This window comes from Dasypus novemcinctus, chromosome 5 (assembly GCF_030445035.2).
Source record: "Dasypus novemcinctus isolate mDasNov1 chromosome 5, mDasNov1.1.hap2, whole genome shotgun sequence".
NCBI lineage: Eukaryota > Metazoa > Chordata > Mammalia > Cingulata > Dasypodidae > Dasypus > Dasypus novemcinctus.
Window position 1 is genome coordinate 101,606,897 of NC_080677.1, and position 22,450 is coordinate 101,629,346.

General features: G+C 39.9%; 1 protein-coding gene across 2 annotated transcripts in view; it reads left to right on the top strand.

The window, feature by feature from the left end:
- The window catches only part of LOC101421259 (hyaluronidase-4-like), a 108,928-nt gene that overhangs the window by 75,834 nt on the left and 10,644 nt on the right, over positions 1-22,450 (top strand). Inside the window, exon 1 of one of the 2 annotated variants that reach the window (XM_004478257.3) lies at positions 11,550-12,492. The exons of the other annotated variant lie outside the window; for it this stretch is intronic. Coding sequence (XP_004478314.1) covers positions 11,572-12,492 — 921 coding nt within the window. The 5' untranslated portion in view covers positions 11,550-11,571. Of the gene's footprint in view, positions 1-11,549; positions 12,493-22,450 lie in introns of those variants that run through there. 2 annotated transcript variants of the gene reach the window in all.

Below are 22,450 nucleotides of genomic sequence, written 5' to 3' on the forward strand. Positions count from 1 at the left end.
CTGTCCTCTTCTTCTTCCATGACACCTATGAGGCATATGTTTGTGCACTTCACTCTGTCATTCAGTTCCCTAGGGTCTTATTCAATTTTTCCCATTTTTTCCTCTGTCTGTTCTTCTGTCTTTTCAAGTTCATATGCTCTGTAGCTCTGCATTCTAATTTACTGTTCTGTTCTTCTGCCATTTCAAACCTGCTATTGTGTGCCTTTAATGTATTTTTTTTTTTTTTGAGGTACTGGGGATTGAACCTAGGACCTTGAACTTTTTCAAGGGAAGATGAGGTCATACTAAATGACTCATGTTTTTATAAGAGAAAGGAGAGGGAGATTTGGAACCACAGAGACAAAGAGACAGAGAGGGAAAGGCCATGAAAGGTGCAGGAAGGAATTGAAGTGATGCTGCCACAAGTCAAGGAAAGCCAAGGATTGCCAACAACCATGAGAAGCTAGGAGAGGCAGGAAAGGTTTAGTTCATAGGCATTAATCTGAAATTGGCTCTTTAAAACTTACTTTTGCCTTGTGAAGATTTTCATGGAAAACATGGAAAAAAATTAAGAAGAAATGAGAAAGTAGAAAAATAGTTCATATTATGTAATGGAATTATCATAATATTGTTCACAATATACTTAACAAACTTTCTGTTGATGACATACATTTTATATCTCTCTTTTTTTTCTATTACAAGCATATTTTCAGTGAACAAAGTTGTATCTATAAATTTTTTCTTTTTGAGGTACTGGGGCCGGGGATTGAAACCAGGACCTCATATGTAGGAAGCTGGTGCTCAACCACTGAGTCATATCTGCTTCCCTGAGTTGGTTTTTTGTTTATTCACTTGTTGTTATTTTCTTTTTGTTTTTAGGAGGCACTGGGGTTTGAAACTAGGACCTTCCCTGTGGGAAGCTGGCACTCAACTGGTTGGACCACATCTTCTCTCCTATAACTTTAAAAAAAAAAAAAGATTGATTTATTTTATTCATTTCTCCTCCCCCCCCCCCCCCCCAATGTCTGCTCTCTGTGTGTGAACTCACTGTGTGCTCTTCTGTGTCTGCTTGTATTCTCATTAGGCAGCTCTGAGAACTGATCCTGGGACCTTCTGGAGTGGGAGAGAGGCAATCATTCTCTTGCGCCACCTCAGCTCCCTGGTCTGCAGCATCTCTTATTATCTCTCCTCTGTGTCTCTTTCTGTTGCATCATCTTGCTGCACCAGCTTTCCATGTGGCTCAGCACTCCTGCATGGGGAAGCACTCCTGAGTGGGGCAGTACTCCACACAGGCCAGCACTCTGCACAGGCCAGCACTCCATGTGGGCCAGCTTTCCACATAGGCCAGCGTACCTTCACCAGTAGGCCCTGGGCATTGAACGCTTTACTTCCTATATGGTACATGGGAGCCCAGTTGCTTGAGCCATATCTGTTTCCCCCCTATAGCTTTTAAAAAAAAATTAATTTATTGAAATACATCACTGTAGCAGTGATAGAATTATGAATATAACTGTTTGATATATGTTTGACACAGTTATGAATTCTAAAAATAGATATTGGATTATGTTTGCAATTTGTTCTATTACTGGGAGTGATTGTGTTATGATTAGGGCTTTGGTTGGGCCATGTCATTAGGGTATTGAGTTCCCATCCCTTGGTTCGTGGGGACTCACAGGTAAAAGGCATGGCAAAGGACAGAGTTGGAGCTTTTGATGTGAGGGTTTTTGATGTTGGAGTTTTGATGTTGGAGTTTGATGCTGAAGCCTGAAGCTGGAGCCTCAGGAAGTAAACACATAGAGGAAAGAGAAGTCAGCCTCAGGAAGAGGGGAACCCTGAGCCCAGGAAGAAGCAAGTCTTGGGGGGAAAGGAATCTTGAACCCAGAGGTAAGCAAGACCCTGTAAGGGAGGAACCCAGGAAGCCTGAACTCTCGCAACCATTGGCAGCCATGTTGCTCCAACATGTGAAAATAGACTTTGGTGAGGGAAGTAACATATGCTTTATGGCCTAGTATCTGTAAGCTCTTACCCCAAATAAATACCCTTTATAAAAACCAATCAATGTCTGGTCTTTTGCATTAGCACCCCTTTGGTTGACTAATGCAATCACTCATACATAAACATACATAAACAATAAGTGTATAATAATAGTTGTGAACTTACAAAACAAACATATATAACATCATACAGGACTCTCATAACTCACCCTACCACCAATAACTTACATTGTTGTTAAACCTTTTTAACTAATGATTAAAGAGCATTGTCAAAATATTACTACTAACCAAAGTGTTTTTCCCCAAAGCAACCCTATTATTATTTTATTTATATAATTTATATATGAATATACATAAACAATTAAGTGTATAGTAAAAGTTGTGAACTTACAAAGGAAACATGCATAACATCATACAGGGTCCCCTACATCAACCCTCCACCAACACCTTGCATTGTCATGAGACATTTATTACAAATTATGAAAGAATATTGTAAAAATCTTACTAATAATAGTCCTTATCTAACATTTGGTGTGTGGTGTCCCCAAACCCACCCTATTTTTAATTTTTAAATGTATTTTTTATGACAGAAGTTGTAAATTTATAACACATTCATGCATATGTGCAGAATTCCCAAACGACACTCCTCCATCAACACACCACACTGTGGTGGAACATTTGCTACAGATAAGATAATATCATCTGATTGTTACCATGTCCGTAGTGTACAGTTTGCTCACATTTTCCATACTGCCTCATTATCATCACAGTACATCTTTCACATAGATGCAAGATATTATATTATTACTGCTAACTACAGTCCATAGGTCACTCCAGTTGTATTTTTCCCTTGCTTCTCCACATTCCCAACACCCTGCAGTAGTGATTGTACATTTGTTCTAACTCACAAAGGACACTCTTGCATCTGTACCACCAACCACAATTCTCCTCCACCTCTTGGCTTACCATGTTATTCAGTTCCTAGATTATTCTCTAGCATTCTGTCAATTGGCATTTACATCCCTAGACTACCATTTCCAGTCACATTCCTATTTATAAACTAGCTGTTACTCACTATTTGTTACCATCCACTCTATACATTTCCACTCTATACATATTTATCTCCTTTAAGAATCCACCATCTACCACCAGGTCTTGCAGATATTTTCCTACAATTTCTTCCAGAAGTTTTATGGTTCTTGCTCTTATTTTTAGGTTTTTTATCCCTTTAAGTTAATTTTTGTATAAGGTGGGAGATAGGGGTCCACTTTCCTTCTTTCGGCTATGGATATCCAATTCTTTCAGCATCATTTGTTGAATGCTATGTGTATTTGACAGGCTAGCCAAAAATTTGGTTCCATTGGTCTGTGTGTCTGTATTTAAGCCAGTACCATGCTGTTTTTACCACTATAGCTAGGTAATATGATTTAAAGTCTGGAGATGAGGGTTTGCTTTTCCTTTTTATGATATTTCTGGCTATTCAGGACCCCTTACCCTTCCAAATAAATTTGATGATTGTGTTTTCAAATTAAAAAAAAAAATGCTGGTGGAATTTTTATTGGTATTGCGTTGAAATCTGTGTATCAATTTGAGAAGAATTGACATCTTAATGCTATTTAGTCTTCCAATCCATGAGCATGGAATGTTCTTCCAGTTATTTAGGGCTTTTTAAATTTCTTTTAACATTGAGTTCAAGGTTTCTTTTAACATTGAATTCCAAGTGCTTTACATCGTTGGTTGAGTTTATTCCTATTTGAGTTTTATATGTCATATTTTATTTTCACCACTCTTTTGACTCTTTTAGTTACTTTTATTGATATAATCTTCAGTTTTAGACTGTCTTCCAGGCTTCTCTCTCCTGTCTTTTCTTTTCAGGCTCTAGCACACCCTTTAGTATTTCCTGAAAATCTGGTCTCTTGCTTAGAAATTCTCTCAGTTTCTGTTTATCTGTGAATATTCTAATCTTGCCCTCATTTTTGAAAGGCAGTCTTTCTGGATATTAGATTCTTGGCTGGAAGTTTTTCTCTTGTAGTATCTTAGACATATCAGACCACTGTCTTCTTGCCTGCATGGTTTCTGGTGAGAAATCAGCACTTAATCTTATTGGATATCTCTTATATGTTATGCATTGCTTTTTTCTTGCTGTTCTCAGAATTCTGTCTTTGTCTTTGTTATTTAACATTCTGATGAGTATGTGTCTTAGAGTTGGTCTATTCAGATTTTTTCAGATGGGAGTACATTGTGCTTCTTGGACATGGATATCTATGTCCTTCAACAGGATTGGAAAATTTTCTACCATTATTTCTTCAAATATTCCTTCTGCCCTTTTCCCCTTCTCTTCTCCTTCTGGGACACCCATGACACATATGTTTGCATGACTTTTGCTGTCATTTATTTCCCTGAGACCTTGTTCAATTTTTTCCATTCTTTTCTTCATCTGTTCTTTCGTATGTTCACTTTCAGAGGCCATTTCTTCAAGCTCACCAATCCTTTCTTCTGCCTCCTCAAACCTGCTATTATATGACTCCAATGTTTTTTTAATTTCATTTATTGCACCTTTCATTCTCAAAAGAGTTGCTATTTTTCTATATATGCTTTCAAATTCTTTGCACTCATCCAATGTCTTCTTAGTATCCTTAATCTCTTTAGCCATGTCATTGAATTTATTAAGGAGATTTGTTTGAACATCTATAATAGTTGTCTCAACTCCTTTATGTTATCTGGAGGCTTATCTTATTTCTTTAACTGGGCATATCTTTCTGTTTCTTGGTGTGGATTGTAATTTTTTTGTTGGTTTCTTGGCATCTGCTTACTAGAGTGTTTATTCTGAGTACAGTTTTTCTCTTTAGTTTAGGGCTTCCTGCCCTTTCTGGCTAGTTGTATAGTAGGAGCCAAGTATGTATTTGGTACTGTAAGCTATGGAGGCTCAAAATATCCTCATTGCACTAGGGACCAGTGAAGCTTCTTCCAACTCTCTCCTTTGCTAGGGGTAAGGATAGAGTCACAGCTGTGTGTAATAATCCAAGTCATGCAGGTCTAGACTGTAGTTGCCCAGAGAGGTTAATGTAGCTTCATGTCCCTTTCTCCCCTGCCTGGGGCAGGGATGGAGCTGCAGGTGTGGGCAGCAATCTATGCAGTGCGTGTCCAATATGACTGCAGTTGCCCTGGTGGACTTCCGATTGTCAGTCTATGCCAGCCAAAGTTACCTGCAGTTACCCTTAAAGGTTGGTGTAGGGCCTGCCAGCATCCTCCCTGCCAGAGGCAGGGCTGAAGCCTAGGCTAGGACTGCAGGCCCATCTGGGTGAAAGAAACCAGTTCCTACCATAACTGTGATTTTCTGTCAGCCCCACTTCCCCTCAGATTTGGGGTGGAGTCAAAATGGTGGCCACCAGCCACTTTCCGACTTGGGCTGATTCACACCCCAGTTGTTCCCAGGGTTATATCTTAGCCAGCTGAGTCTACCAATCACTAGCGGAAATCGGTGGCCAATCATCTCCTCCTCCCGTTTTTGGGAAATGGAGTTTCCAATTCCAGCCACAAAATAGCTCCTGGGGTGGCTTGTGTTGCCAGATTGGTATAATCACCAGCCTCCATAGCTTGGCCGGTAATTTCCTGGAGAGGCTGGTGCAGGTCCCTGTAGCTTCCTCCCTGCTGGAAGTGGTGCTGGGTTCTAGGCTAGAGCTGCAATCTGATCTGGATAGAAAGATGCTGATCCCCACCAGCACTGTGATTTTCAGTCCACCCCACTTCCCCTTGTGCTAGGCACCAAGTTAAGATGGAGGGTACTGGCCTCTTTTTGTCTTGGACAGGCTCAAACTTCAGTTCTCAAGATTATACTTTAGCTTCCTGAATTTAATCATCAGTAACTGAAATTGGTGCCCAACTCTCTCTTCCTCCCCCATTTTTGGGAAGTGGAGGTTTCAATTCCAGCCACGGAACAGCTCCAGAGGCGGCTTGTGCCTCCAGTGGAGGATGGGCACTGGTGTGGAGCGCTCCACTTACAAGTCTTCTCTGCTGATGGGCAGCCTCCTCCTTCCTTTCCTTCGAATATGTTGCAGGATGCTCTTCTGGCCTTATGGAGCCCCCAAACAGGTGCTTCAGCTAGCTGCAGAGAGCTCTGGGTATTTACTAACTGCCCTGTAGCAGGAGCTGACTCTAGAAGCTCCTTACTCTGACACCATCTTGCTGGTTCTCCCCCCCACCCCATAACTTTGCAGTGGGAAAAACTACTTCAGTTTCATCACTAGATCCCTAGACCTGGCCCACTGCCTGAAGCATATCAAATACTCTATAAAGATTTGTTGAATTAAAACTAAGTCTACATATATATGTGTGTATATATATATAATATATAATATGTAATATGTAATATATGTTATAAATAGAAAAATGTAGATCTTTTCACTACTGTGAATAATAAAATTAGTTAGAAAATAGAATAAAAATCTCAATAGATATCATGGGGAAAGAATTCATTACATTAAAAAATCTGTACTATTCATAATGCATTATTTTATTACTGTAATAAAAGCATTATAAAATGCATACTGGGGACAAAGTTAATCCCCAAGTAATAAGTTTTCATAGGCAAGTGACAGAGATAGATTTTGTATTATTTATATACTTGGAAAACTAGTTAAAAATCAGAGACAGAAAAAATGTCATGTGATATGGCATTTTAAAAAAGTTTTTTTTCTCAAAGAAGTTGGTTTATTAGACACACTTTATATCCAATACATGCAGTCATGACAAGAGGTAGGTAAAGAGTAATACTTTTTTTTTAAGATTTTTAAATTTAATTTTATTTCTCTCCCCCTTCCCTGCCCCACTTGTCTGTTCTCTGTGTCCATTTGCTGCATGTGCTTTTTGTCCACTTCTGCTGTTGTCAGCAGCATGGGAATCTGTGTCTTTTTTTGTTGCATCATCTTGTTGCGTCAGTTCTCCGTGTGTGTGGTGCCATTCCTGGGCAGGCTGCACTTTCTTTCATGCTAGGTGGCTCTCCTTACGGGGTGCACTCCCCTACGTGGGGGACACCCCTGTGTGGCACGGCACTCCTTGTGTGCATCAGCACTGCGTGTGGACCAGCTCCACACAGGTCATGGAGGCCTGGGGTTTGAACCACAGACCTCCCATGTAGTAGATGGATGCCCTAACCACTGGGACAAGTCCACTTCCCAAGAGTAATACTTATGGATAGTGAGCACTTGTGTTGGTTTGAACCTGTATGTACCCCAGAAAAACATGTTTTTAAATGTAATCCATTCCTGTGGATGTAAACCCGTTGTAAGTAGGAACTTTTGATGATGTTACTTCAGTTAAGGTGTGTCCCATCTCATTCAGGATGGGTTTTAATCCTATTTCTGGAGTCCTTTATAAGAGAATGAAATTCAAACAGAAAGAGAGAAAGGCACAGGAAGAAAGAGACCGAACATTGAGGAAACTGGAAGAGAAGGGAGAGAACAGGAGACACTGCCGTGTGTCTTGCTGTGTGAGAGAGGAGTGAAGAATCACCAGCAGGCAACCAAAAATGCTGGTTGTGATGGTTAGGCTAATGTGTCAGCTCAGCTAAGTAATGGTGCCCAGTTGTCTCATCAAGCAAGCACTGGGCTAATTGTAATACAAGGGCATTTCATGGACTTTAATAATCAGTGAATTGACTGCATAGATGGCTGGTTACATCTACAATCAACAAGGACATCAGCAATGTGTGATGCCTGATCCAATCAATTAAAGGTCTTTAAAGGGGAAGTTATTTCAGCATTCAGAGACAGAATTTCCATCTGTACTTGAGGCAGCCAGAGTCTTCTGGGAACTCAGCAATGACCTTCATGGTTTGCAGCCTGCCCTGTGAAATTTGGACTTGTGCATCCCCACGGTTATGTGAGACAATTTTATAAAATATCATACTATTTGCAGATCTCTCCTGCTGGTTCTATTACCCTTGAGAACCCTGACTAATATACTGGTCTTTGGGAAGAAAGCATTGTCTTGATGAGGACTTGATTTGGATTTTTTCCCAGCCTCAAAAAAATAAACAAATAAAATTCCATTGTTTAAGCCAGCCCATTGCATGGTATTTGTTTGAGTAGCCTAGGAAACTAAAATAGATTTTTTACCAGGAAAGTTGGGTGCTGCTATTGCAAATATAAAAAATGTGGAAATGGCTTTGGATATGGGTAATGGGTAGAGGCTAGAAGAATTATGAAGCAGTTCATAGAAAAAAAAACTAGATTTCTTTGAAGAGGCTGATGTTAGATACATATATACTGAAGTACTTCCAACAAGGCCTTAGAAGGAAATGATGAATGTATTATTAGAAACTGGAGGAAAGGTGATCCTTGTTTTAAAGTGGCAGAGAACATGATAAAATTGAGTTCTGATGTCAGATTGAAGGCAGAACTTGTAAGTGAAATGTAGCTGAGGTGATTTCTATGCTAAATATGGAAAGTACAGCCTGGCTTCTCCTTGCAGCTTATAGTAAAATTTAAGAGGAAAGGGAGGGAGCAGAGATGGCTCAAGTGATTAGGCACTGTCCTCCCACATGGGAGATCCTGGGTGCCCCTAAAAAAAAAAAAAAGAAAGAAAATGAGTACCCAACAAACAGAAAAGTTTCTCTTGCAGAGAGAAACTGCAAATACAAACAATGAGTGGTGGGGGAGAAAAAATAAATAAAACACACCTTTCAAAAAAGAAAAAGAGGAAAGGGATAAGCTGAGAACTGAACTCCTGGACATAATGAAACCAGAAAGTGATGGTGTAGAAGGTGAATCTCTAGAATAGTTTTCCATGTGATGGTTTAACTGCACATAGAACCAGTCAGTGATTTCTATCAAGTCAGGAATTGAAACGTAGTTATCCAGGAAGGATCTGTTGAAAGTGCTTTTTGTCTGATGATTTGGACCCTGTGCACTGCATGTAAAACCAACAAGTTTTTTTGCATAATTTGTATGAACAAAACTACTGCCAGCCTAGACTTAGAGAACAGGAAATTGACAAATTGAAGGAAAAATACCTTGAAGGGCAGAACCATGGATGCAGAGGTATGAACAAAAGTCTTCTCCGGCCAATAGAGCAGGCCCACCCATGTGTGTAGAAAGGGTGGGTCTGCCTCTGCACTTAGAGAGAGTGGGCCTTCCACCCCATTATTCAGGAAGAGTGCTGCCACATCAGTCCTCAGAGAGGGTGGAGCCTGTGTTCCAGTGTTAGTAGAGAACCTGGCCACCATCCCAATATTTGGAGAGACTGAAACCTTCACCCCAGTTTGAAGAGAGCATGGCTATTGGGCAAACACTTGCAATGGGTGGAGCTACCACTTCATCAGGCATGGGGGACAAAACATCATTGTATGGATGACTTTCTGACCACTGAAATCTTATGGAATATGCCCTACTGGGCTTAAAAATGGTTTGGGACTCATGACCCTGTTTTCCTTCCAATTTCTCTATATAAGAATGGGAATGTTTATCCTATGTGTCTCCCTCCATTGCATATCAGAAGCAGATAACATGTTTTCTAGGTTTCACAGGTCCACAGACAAAGAATTGTGCCTCAGGACAGACCATACTCATAACTGATTTTTATGAGACTTTGTACTAAGTATTGTTTTTTAAATGACTTAAGGCTTTGGGGATATTGTGGTGGAATGAATATGCTTTGCATATAGAAAAAACATGTCTTTTGGGGGTCCAGAAGGTGGACTATGATGGTTTGAAACTGTATATACCTCCAAAAAACATGTTAATTAATTTGATCTTTTCCTGTAGTATAAACCCATTGTAAGTAAGACCTTTTGATGATGTTACTTCAGTTAAATTGTGTCCCACCTCAATCAGGATGGGTCTTAATTCTTTCTGGAGTCTTTTATAAGAGAATAAAATTCAGGCAGAAAAAGAGAAAGCTACAGGAAGAAAGAGGCTGGACATCAGTGGAACCTGAAAGAGAAGGGAGAGAACAAGAGTCATCACCATGTGCCTTGCCATGTGATAGAGGAGCTAAGGGTACTGGCAGCCTGCCCAAGAATGATGGTATTTGGAAAGAAAACATCACCTTGATGATGCCTTGATTTGGACTTTTTCCGAGCTCAAACCATAAGCTAATAAATTCCCATTGTTTAAACCAACCCATTGAATAGTATTTGCTTGAGCAGTCAAGGAAACTAAAACAGCCCCCTGATTAATTCTCCCTGATCCAGACAAAGATGAAGAAGATTCACTCATATTTTTTGAGGGGTATGTGCACATTAAGATCTGATGGTTGGAGAAGATTCATCTGGTACTACAACTGTAATTTCTACAGCAAGTAATTCTCTCAATAATAGTGAATTTATTGAAAACAGTAAATTATCATTCACATTTGTTGATAAAACTTCAATGTGCAGGGATCTTATATTCTTTATCTACTTGGGATTCTAGTTAACAGAGTTCACATATGATTTTGGTTGGTGTGTTTTCCTGTATTTGAGACATTAGATAAAGATCAAGAACTGCATAAGAAGTAATGTGTGACTCCTAAATGAGATTGAGTTTAATTACAACAGAGAAAAAATGGTGATTCCTCTATTTTAGAAAATATGTACATGATACAGCAGCTTTGATAAGTAACTTCAACTCTGTTGATTTTTAAAGGTGAGATCGAGTTGGCTAGAATGTGTCAACTAGTAGCCCTTGCATTCTGGGAAGATTCTCTGGCAGTTTTTGTACCAACTGACTATTTTAGGAGTTGAGATTAAAGAGCCTAGTTTCATTTGGGATTTGACTGGTAAAAATAGTCTAATTTCTTCATAGGAAACCCAGGGAGTTAAAGAACTAATAGGTTTTAGACTTATTTATGCATATAAGATTACATGATAGCACCAAAATCCTTAATTAACAGCAGGTAATGCCTTCTCTACTTTTCTTTAATTTCAGCCTGTGCTAATTCTGAGGGTGGCTCATTCTCTGGGGTATATGGGAACCTCTTATGTTTTTTATGTAACATTTTTTTGTGATCTATGTATCTTTTAAGAAAAAGAATTAAAAAATAAAAAAAAACTTTTAAGACTACAAATAACAAAATAACAAGCAAGATGTTGCTTATTCTTAGTAAAGTTTATTCTTTTTGTCAATATTTTTTCATTTTCAACAGGATATGCTCTCATAGTTATTTTTCTAGTAATCAATAAGGATTTATGACAATCTATTCATTCTTTTTTTTTCTAGTTCCCCCTATGGCCACGAGTTTGTCAGTACAGTATAGTTTGGGTTAGAATAGTCAGAGTTATAGGAAATTCTGAGTTTGTACAGCTAGAGGTTTGTGTGAAAAATTTTACTTTTGTTTTTATGTTCAGGATTTTTTTTCACATTTCAAGTTTAAAAAAATTGTTTTTCACTCCTTGAGCAGCTGAAATATAAATTAGGCTTGATTATCAATAAATTTCATAAATCTTTAAAAATTTTGCTCTATCATTTAAAGGACAGCTCTATCATTTAACTACCACCTTAATATTTCTTGATTTGTTGTTCATTGAGTAATATAAAACTGAAGGAATATAAGACACCATCAGGTATAATATTTTTTCTTATTTTAAAGGAAATTTCTGTAAAGCTGAAAACAACAAAACATGTGTATCCTGTGGGTAGCATGGTCAGGAGTGCTGCAGCTGTTTATCAGGGTCACTCATGCAGCTACCAAACCAGCAATGCCTCCTATTATCAAGAATCAACCTTTCAACATTTTCTGGGCTGCCCCCACAATGCAGTGTAAGCATTTCTTCAATGTGGATCTACATCTTAAATTGGTTAACATTATATCAAACCCTCTAGAGACTCAAAGTGGATCAACAATTGCCATATTTTATCCTAACGAATTAGGGCATTACCCTTATTTTTCTCAAGATGGAAAATCCTTTAATGGAGGGATACCACAGAATATGAATCTTTCTAAGCACCTTAGGAAAACTGCTGATGACATTGAGACAGTTATCCCTTGGTGGAGATCAGAAGGACTTGCTGTCATTGACTGGGAAAACTGGAAACCCCAATGGGATAGAAATTGGGGCAATAAAATAATATATCAAAAACACTCCTTAGCCTTCACTAGACAACGCCATCCTGATTGGTCTGATACGAAAGTGAAAACAGTTGCTCAGCAGGAATTTGAAAAAGCTGGAAGGGATTTTATGAACATTACTCTCACACTGGCTTTAGAAATGAGACCAAAATGTTTATGGGGCTTTTATCTGTATCCAGACTGTTACAATTATGATTACAGGATAAATCCACAGATTTACACAGGTAATTGCCCAAATGATGAAATTTTTCGCAATGACCAGCTCTTGTGGCTGTGGGAAAAAAGCTCTGCCCTTTATCCTTCAATATATTTGGATAAAATATTGAATTCAAGTTTAAATGCTTTAAAATTTGTTCATTATCGAGTTAAAGAAGCCATGAGGATTGCTGAAATGTCTGGACACGACTATGCATTGCCAGTTTTTATTTTTTCCAGACCCTTTTATTTACATGGTATGGAGAGTTTGTCACAGGTAAGAAAAAGTACAGTCACCCATTATACTAAATGGAAATTTAGTAGAATGACTATATAAAGTCTAGAAAAAATGTTTTATGAAATTTATTTTCCCTTAAGGAAGTATTATTGAACACTATTTATGAAATTTATTTTCCTGTAAGGAAGTATTATTGAACATTTCTTCAAGTATCATCTCAATTCTGAAAGGGTGACAATTGGTGTTTACTTAAGAATGTTTGATGATGAGTTTTACCAGCTTAGCATTTAGAGGGATTTTTTGCAGACCAGTTGTTAAGCTTGAGTTAAATTATGTGATTTTAACCAGGGAGAAATTTCAGAATTGGCATTTTCATTATGAAAGCTTAGCAGCATTATTTCAAATCAAGAACATGCAAAATAAAGCTTGGGATAGATTATTAACTATATTTTTCTTCATATTTTATTTGTATGTTTTAATTTATTAGGGTAATTGAAAAAATGCAGAGTTTGTTAATTTTGTCTGTAAGAGTCTATAATGTGGCCTATTGGTTAGTGTCAAAGAATTAAAAGGTGATTTATATAAGTGAATATCTTTAGATTTAAGGTAAGAAGTACAGAGATGAGGGAATGAGCTTGGGAGCTAATGAGTTCTCAGAAGCAGGTTATGTTCATGTGCTCAAACTTTCACTAGCTCTTCACTTAGGTCATTATTGTAGGAATTCAGTCGTTTGAGAGATGGCTAGATAAAAAGCTCTTAAATGTCCTGTCATACCCGAGAGTCAACAATTCTATTATTCCAGTACCCAACAGTGATCAGGCCTTTGGATAGATACACAAATCACCTTCTTAAACAACTTATATTTGATATAAGAGCATTTCAAAGCAGTTTCAACTTTTCACGCCACTAGTTCTAATTTCAAGTAGAGCATAGAATAAAACCCTTCTTTTAATAGCCATTTCTTTATCTGAAGACATCAGTCATGCTCATCATAGTCTTCTTTCTCAGGTATTATTCATGTGACATTTCTTAAATCATTTCACTTTCTCAAATCCTTTTGGGGAGACTGGGCTGAAATTTATTCATTCAGAAAGTATTTATTGAGTGCCTAAAATACTTCAGGTATAATATATCATTAATAATAATAACAGTAGCAAGCAAAATAATAATCCATTTAGTCAGTTCATGTTCATAGAAAATGGGAGAAAGAGATGAGAAACTTTTTAATGAAAGATTATTCATGCCTTTCCCATTTGTCATATTAGACTTTTGAAATAAATTATCGACTATCACTTCTGAGCTCTTCTTCAGAAATCAATAGAGCACATATACTTTTCACCAGAAAGCCTAGAATTACATGGGAATTATTATATTCAATTATATTAATGCTTTCTTATCACCTTCAGTGTTTAACGTATCAACAAATAGTATGGATTTTTCTCACCTGTTGTCTGAATAAGATAATTTTTCAATGCGGGCTTTTTAAAATCAAGTAATTCTGCTTAGTAGTTTCTTTCATAAGGGTCTGAATTTGAATAAGAGGCAATTCATGTTTAAGGAATGTGATACTAGTTAGTACAGTGGAAGAACAATTTCCTTTCCTGTTGTATTACATAGATAAATTTCATACCACAAGTACTAGTATTACTAGAACCTTGTTATAATGCAGGAAGGTTTTACTGTAGCATGGTCATTTTTTCATTCAAGTATTTCAGCACGCCACCTTTGCACTGGATTTCTGACACTGCAAACCTTGCAGGGAGGAAAGAATGCAAATTGCTTAATCAATCATCCTCTCTTTCTTCCATCTCTTCCTGTTTCTTGCTTCTTTGCCCTTGACCTATAATTATGAACATAATCTCCTCAATTTCTTGTCCTGGTAAATTATAATCTACTCTTTCACCTGATTCAAGAGTCACTTGGAGGAAAAATAGTTAGAGAACAGGCATAAATGGCCTGTTAGAAATCTAGGGTTTAGGACACCAGGGGAAGGCTGGAGACTGTCCAGAAGGGAGAGGAGCAAAGGAAAAGAATCATAATGACAAAACTGTGACTTAAAAGCTGCAGCTGCAGCTGCCAACATTCTCCCCCACCCCACAGACAATTTTGAATTCTCAGACCTTGGGGTCATTAGCTACTGACAAAGGAGGCTGCAGGGATTCACCAACTCAGGAAATGGGAGAAAGATGCAGCCTAAGGCTGACTCAGTTTTTGACCAAGAAATTTGGTCTGCTGTGTCCCTTGAGTCCTTCTGGCCAGGTGGGGCCACACCATTGTTTACCTTGGAAGCTGGCATGGGAATAAAGAGATCCAAACCTCTCAATCTTCCTCTCTACTGACCAAGACTGGTTGTTGAGGATGCAGAGGGGAGAGGAATTATTTCCTACCCAGGAAAAGAGAGGTGCTGCTGGCAAAGGTTGTAGAACAACCTGTGAAAAAGTTTGAATTACAAGGCTCTTAGCCTTCAGGAAGGAGCCTCTATCACATTGGTCCCATGTTGCAGTGACATGCTCAGACCACGCTTTGAACTGAGAGGACTGTCAAAGAGCATCATCTGCTGGCTGACCAAGGAGGTACATGTGAGAAAATTAGAAGTAAATAATGGAGACTTTTCCCAGTCTTTACAGTCACCCTCCCCAAGGCCCTTGGAAGTGGGTCTGCAACCCATTACTGGATCCAGAGGCCAGATCTGAGCAACTAACAAGGACAATCCTAAAGACTCAAACAGGTTCAATCAAGAATCAAAAACAGCAGTAACACATAACCTTCTGACACTAAATTCCTATGAAAAAGAAAGAAATTGAGCATCTGAGTAAACTCACCATCATAGTCAGATGATTAGACATCAGCAAAAAATTGCACAACATACTGATAAAATGGAAGAAATGACCCAAGCAAAGGAATATTTCAAACCCCATAAGGGGCATGGGATTTGAGACAACTATTCAATGAGATTCATATGGATTTCCAAAACAAATTAAAGAGTTGAAAGACAATATAGCTAAAAGATAAAGGACATCAAGAGCATATAGAGGGAGCACAAAGAAGAATTTGAAAACCTACATAGAAAAGTAACATTTCTGGGAATGAAATACATGATAGGTGAGATAAAAAACAATTAGAGGCATAAACAGCATACTCAAAATGATAGAAGGAAGAATAAGTGATACAGAAAATAGGATCCTGAACATGAAGAGAGAAGAGCAGAGAGAGAAAAGAATGGAAAAAATTGAACACAGGTGTGATGGTTAGGCTATTGAGTTGTCAGCCAGGTGTGATTGTGCCCAGTTGTTTGGTCAAGCAAGCACTGGGCTAGCTGTAATACCAGGGCATTTATGGACTTTAGTCAACATTGACTTTACTGCAGTGGTAAATCATAGATAGCTGGTTATAATTACATCAGTCAGGGAGATTGCCATCAGCAGTGAGTGATGCTTAACTCAATCAGTTGAATCCCTTAAAAGGGGAAGTGATTCCAGAATTGAGAGAGAATCTCCCAGCTTGTCTTTGGACAGTCAACATCTCCCTGAACTAGTCAAGAATCTTCACTGGACTTTCATTGGAGCTCCTGGTTGCAGCCTGCCTGTAGAACCTGGACCTGTGCATGCCCACAGCTGAGTGAGAGACCTGATAAATCTCTTATTATCAACAGATATCCCTTATTGATTCTGTTTCCCTAGAGAACCCTGACTAATACAGCTTGCTACCAGAAGTGGTTCTTGAGGAACAGAAATTTAAACATGGGGTGTTTGAGGTGGTTCTGGGAGTTTTGCATTTGTCTTTCTACTCTAATTGGACTCAAGGGTACTGATGATGCCCTTTCCAATAACAAAGAGGCTGCTAACTGTCCATGGTGTGAGTTGGCAATTGAGATCCACAAAATAGCATCACTGGATTCCCCTACTTCCACACTTGTAAGAAGCAAGGATCTGGGTAAGAGCATTTTCAATGCTTTAAAAGAGTTTTGTGGAGTCAAATGGTATAATGATGTTGAATGGCTCCTCCTAGATACTTTGAATACTGTTACAAAAGAAAGAGATGAGTTAAAGGCTTAGATTTTGAGACTTAAACACTGAATGGATGATGCAAATGTTTCTAATTGTGCTCTGAAAGAAAACCTTGTCTCCTGTAGCCACGGGCTTGAAATATCTGAGAACCAAACTCAGACTCTCATTGTTTGAGTAGTGGAGTTACAAAGGAAAATAAAATCTCAACCCTGCAGGGTTTCTGCAGTTAAATGAAGGCATTGATTGGAAAAGAGTGGAATCCAGAGAATTGGGATGGAGACATATGGGATGATGATGATATTGATGGAGACACTGGAACCCTGAATTTGGAGACTTTGCCAGATAAGCCTGCCATGGCCTGCCCTGTCCAGGCCACACCTTGACAACATTGTATCACCCATTCTCCAGCCTGCCCTAGGGAGTCTGAAACAACATCCAGCCCTGAGGTGGGTACCAGCCAAACTGAAGCCTGCTCTGCCCATCCTCCAGCCTGCCCCAGGGAGTTTGGACCTCCTCCCAACCCCAAGGCATGTACCAGCCAAACTACAACATGCAAAGCCAAGCCTCCAAACTGTCCTGAGGAAACTGCCTTCCAACCCCTGCCTGAAGATATTAATTCAGTCTCATCAGAAGAAAATGCAAGGGAATGCCCTAAGGTCAGTAGCTTGCAAGGCATTTCTAATTCTTCTCCTTACCCACCCACCCCCACCTCTCTTGTCTTCGAGATGTATTACTAGACTAAAATCACAACAAGCCCCCCAAGGTGAAATACAAAGTGTGACCCATGAGGAAGCAAGGTATACTCAGAAAGAACTGCATGACTTTTCCAACTTATATAGACAGAAATCAGGGGAATATGTGTGGGAATGGATACTAAGGGTTATGGGATAATGGTGGAAGGAATATGAAGTTGGAACAGGCAGAATTTATTGATATGGGACCACTAAGCAGAAATTCTGGATTCAACGCTGTAGCTTGAGGGGTCAGAAAGGGCTCTAACAGTTTGTTTGGGTGGCTGATTGAAACATGGGCCAAAAGATGGCCTAGCATGTCTGAGGTTGAGATGCCCAATTTGCCCTGGTACACAGTAGAAGAGGATACTCAAAAATTTAGGGAGATTGGAATACTAGAATGGATTGACCATTTGAGAGTTGCCCACCCACCCTAGGAATGTCCAGAGGATACACCTCTAACCAGGACTGTGAGGAATAAATTTGTAAGACTAACTTCATCTTCCCTGAAGAGCTCTGTGGTTGCTCTTCTCTGTAGTCCAGATATTACTGTAGGGAGGGCTGTAATTGAATTAAAATCCTTAAACATTATGGGGATGATTGGATGTCAGTCTGGTAAAAGTCAAGTATTGGCAGTTAATTGTCAAAGTCAAGGTGGGCTTGGCTACCACAATGAAAGGCAGGTTGAAAAAAAGCACTCAAAATAGTCTTGTAGAGTTATGGTGTTTGATAATACATTATAGAAGTGAAATAGATGGGCAGTCTACTAAATTTCTTCTGGATATGCATAAACAGAAGAGTTCTGGGTCAAGTGAACAAAACCCTAACTCAAATTACAGACACAGAAAATCACGACCCCTTAATCAATTCCCAGAGAGTTTATAGAGCAGAGCCCCTTGAATAAGGAGGAGGCCAGGTCTCCTTGAAGGATCCTGTTAAACTGCCAAAAATTTATACTCTTAATCTTCCTCCCATCTTTCCCCAAGGAGATTTACAGCCTTTTACCAGAATAACTGGGCATTGGGGAAAAGGAAATGATCAGACATTTTGGGGATTATTAAACACTGGCTCAGAAGTGACTTTAATTCCAGGAGACCCAAAATGTCACTGTGGCCCACCAGTCAGAGTAGGGGCTTGTGGAGGTCAAGTGATTAATGTAGTTTTAGCTCAGATTCATCTAATTATTGGTCCAGTGGATCCTTGGACCAATTCTGTGGTTATTTCCCCAGTTCCAATGCATAATTGGAATAGACATACTCAGTAACTGGCAGAATCCCTACATTGGATCCCTGACTTGTGGAATGAGGGTTATTATGGTTGGAAAGGCCAAATGGAAGCCACTAGAAATTCCCCTCCCTAGCAAAATAGTAAACCACAAGCAATACTGGATTCCTGGAGGGACTGCAAAAATTAGTGCCACCATCAAGGATTTGAAGGATGCAGGCGTGGTGATTCCCACCACAACCCCATTCAACTCTCCTATTTGACCTGTACAGAAAACAGATGGATCTTGGAGGATGACAGTAGATTATCATAAACAGGTGGTGACTCCAATTGCAGCTGCTGTCCCATATGTGTTATCATTGCTTGAGCAAATCAACACATCCCCTGGTACCTGATATGCAGCTATTGATTTGGTGAACGCTTTTCCTCAACTGCTGTTAGTAAGGACCACCAGAAACAGTTTGCTTTTGGCTGACAAGGCCAGCAGTATACCTGTACTGCCCAGCCTCAGGGGTATAACAACTCTCCAGCCCTGTGTCATATGTCATAATATTGTCTGCAGGGATCTTAATTGTCTCTTCCTCCCACCAGACCATCACACTAGTCTATTATATTGATGATATCATGTTGATAAGACCTAGTGGGCAAGAACTCTAGACTTATTAGTAAGGCATTTACATGAGAGAGGATGGGAGATAAATCCAACTAAAATACAAGGTCCTTCCACCTCAGTGAAATTTCTAGGTGCACAGTGGTATGGGACATGTTGAGATATCCCTTCTAAAGTGAAGGCTAAGCTGTTGTTTCTGACCCTCCTATGATCAAAAAAGAGGCACAACGTTTAGTTAGTCTCTTTGGATTTTGGAGACAATGCATTCCTCATTTGGGTGTACTTCTCCGGCCATTTACCAGGTGACCAGAAAAGCTGCTCATTTTGAATGGGGACCAGAACAAGAAGAGGCTCTGCTCAGGGCTAGGCTGCTGTGCAAGCTGCACTACCACTTGGACCATATGATCCAGCAGATCCAATGGTGCTAGAAGTTTCAGTGGCAAATAGAGATGTTGTCTGCAGACTTTGGCAGGCCCCTATAGGAGAATCACAGTATAGATCCTTAGGATTTTGGAGCAAAGCCATGCCGTCCTCTGCAGACAATTACTCCCCTTTTCAGAAACAGCTTTTTGCCTCCTACTGGGCCTTAGTAGAGACTGATGCTTAACCACAGGTCATCACGTTACCATGAGACCTGAGTTGCCTATCATGAGCTGGGTATTGTCTGACCCACCAAACCATAAAGTTGGGCATGCACAGCAGCACTCCATAATAAAGTGGAAGTGGTATATATGAGATAGGGCTCAAGTGGGTCCTGAAGGCACAAGTAAGTTACATGAGGAAGTAGCCCAAATGCCCATGGTCACCACCCCTGCCATGTTACCTTCTTTTTCCCAGCCCACAGCTCTGGCCTCTTGGGGAGCCACTTATAATCAGTTGCCTGGGGTAGAGAAACCTCAGACTTGGATTATAGATAGTTCTGCATCATATTCAGGTATCACTCGAAAGTAGACAGCACTGCAGCCCCTTTCTGGGACATCTCTGAAGGACAGTGGTGAGGGCAAATCTTCCTAGTGGGCAGAACTTTGAGCAGTGCACCTGGTTGTTCATTTTGCTTGGAAGACAAAACGGCCAGAGGTGCATTTGTACACTGATTCATGGGCTGTTTCCAATGATTTGGCTGGATGGTCAGGGACGTGGAAGGAACATGATTGGAAAATTGGTGACAAGGAGTTCTGGGGAAAAGTTATGTGGATTGAAATTTTTAAGTGGGCAAAAAAACATGAAAATTTTTGTGTCCCATGTGAATGCTAACTAGAGGGAGGGTAACTTCAGCAGAGGAAGATTTTAATAATCAAGTGGATAAGATGACCTGCTCTGTGGCTAACTCTCAGCCCCTTTTCCCAGCCACTCCTGTCATTGCCCAGTGGGCTCATGAACAAAGTGGCCGTGGAGGTAGGGACGGAGGTGATGCATGGGGTCACCACACGGACTTCCCCTTACTAAGGCTGGCTTGGCTAAAGCTACTGCTGAATGCCCAATCTGCCAACAGCAGAGACCCACACTCAGCCCCCGATATGGCACCATTCCTCGAGGTGACCAACCTGCTACCTGGTGGTAGGCTGAGTACATTGGACCACTTCCACCACGCAAGGGGCAGCAATTTGTTTTAACTGGAATAGACACATACTCTGGATATGTGCTTGCATTTCCTTCACGCATTGCTTCTTCCAAAACTACCATCTTTGGACTTACTGAATGTCTGATCTACTGCTGTGGCATTCCACACAGCATTTCTTCCGATCAAGGAACCCATTTCACAACAAATGATGTGTGGGATGGGCACATGCTCTTCAAATTCACTGCTCTTACCATGTTCCCCATCACCCTGAAGCAGCTGGATTGACAGAACAGTGGAATGGCCTTTTGAAGACTCAATTATGGTGTCAACTAGGTGGCAATACCTTGTCGTGCTAGGGCAATGTTCTCCAGGAGGCTGTGTATGCTTTAAATTAGCGTCCACTCTATGGTGCTATTTCTCCTATAACCAGGAGCCATGGGTCTAGGAATCAAGGGGTGGAAATGGGAGTGGCACCACTCACTATTACCCCTAGTGACCCACTAGGAAAATTTTTCTTCCTGTCCCTGCAACCTCAAACTCTGCTGGTCTACAGGTTTTCATCCTAAAAAGAGGAGTGCTGTCACCAGGGAACACAACAATGATTCCACTGAACTGGAAGTTAAAACTGCCACCTGGCCACTGGGGGCTCTTCTTTCCTCTGAATCAACAAAGTAGGGAATTACTGTACTGACTGGGGTGATTGATCCTGACTATCAAGGGGAAATAGGAGTGCATCTACATAATGGGAATTAAGAAGAGTTTACCTGGAATACAGGAGGTCCTCTAGGGCATCTCCTAATACTGCCATGTCCTATGATTAAAGTCAATGGAAAATTGTAACAACCCAATCCAAGTAGGACTAACAATGACCCAGAATCTTCAGGAATGAAAGTTTGAGTTACCCCACCAGGCTAAGAACTACGTCCAGCTGAAGTACTTGCTGAGGGTAATGGAAACATGGAATGGGTAGTGGAAAAAGGGAATGATAAATATGAACTTCAGCCAGTTACAGAACCGAGGACTACAATGGTCATGAATCTTTCTTCCTTGTTTCATTATGATGATAGTATATCATCACAAAACAAATTTCTTTGTCTTCTTTCCCCAATTTCCCCCTTATTTTATAACAAGTTGTATTCATTTCATGTCATAGTATATGAGGATGTCAAGTTTGAGAATGAATATTACCTAAGAACTTGCACCCTATTCTGTATGGAATTAATGCATTTCCGGTTGTACGCAGGAGAGTTGAACATTGTTAGGTGGAAATATATATACATGCATGTCTGTTATTGTTTCTACTTAGAGACTAAGTATGGTTTAAGGTAATGTGTATGGTTGCCGAATTGACAAGTGGTGGACTGTGATGGTTAGGTTATTGTGTCAACTCGGCCAGGAAATTGTGCCCAGTTGTTTGGTCAAGCAAGCACTGGGCTAGCTGTAATACCAGGGTATTTATGGACTTTAGTCAACATTGACTTTACTGCAGTGGTAAATCATAGATAGCTGGTTATAATTACACCAACCAGGGAGATTGCCATCAGCAATGAGTGATGCTTTATCCAATCAGTTGAAGCCTTAAGAGGGGAAGTTATTCCAGCATTGAGTGAGAATTTCTCAGCTTGTCTTTGGACACCAGTGTCTCCCAGAACTCATCAAGGACCTTCATGGGATTTTCATTGGAGCCCCTGTCTGCAGCCTGCCTGTGGAACCTGGACTTGTGCATCCCCACAGTCATGTGAGAGACTCATAAAATTGTATACTATTGACAGATATCTCTTGTATTCTGTTTCCCTAGAGAACCCTTACTAATACAGGCTTGTTACCATAGTGGATGGGTTTAAACTTATCACTGAATTGTCAA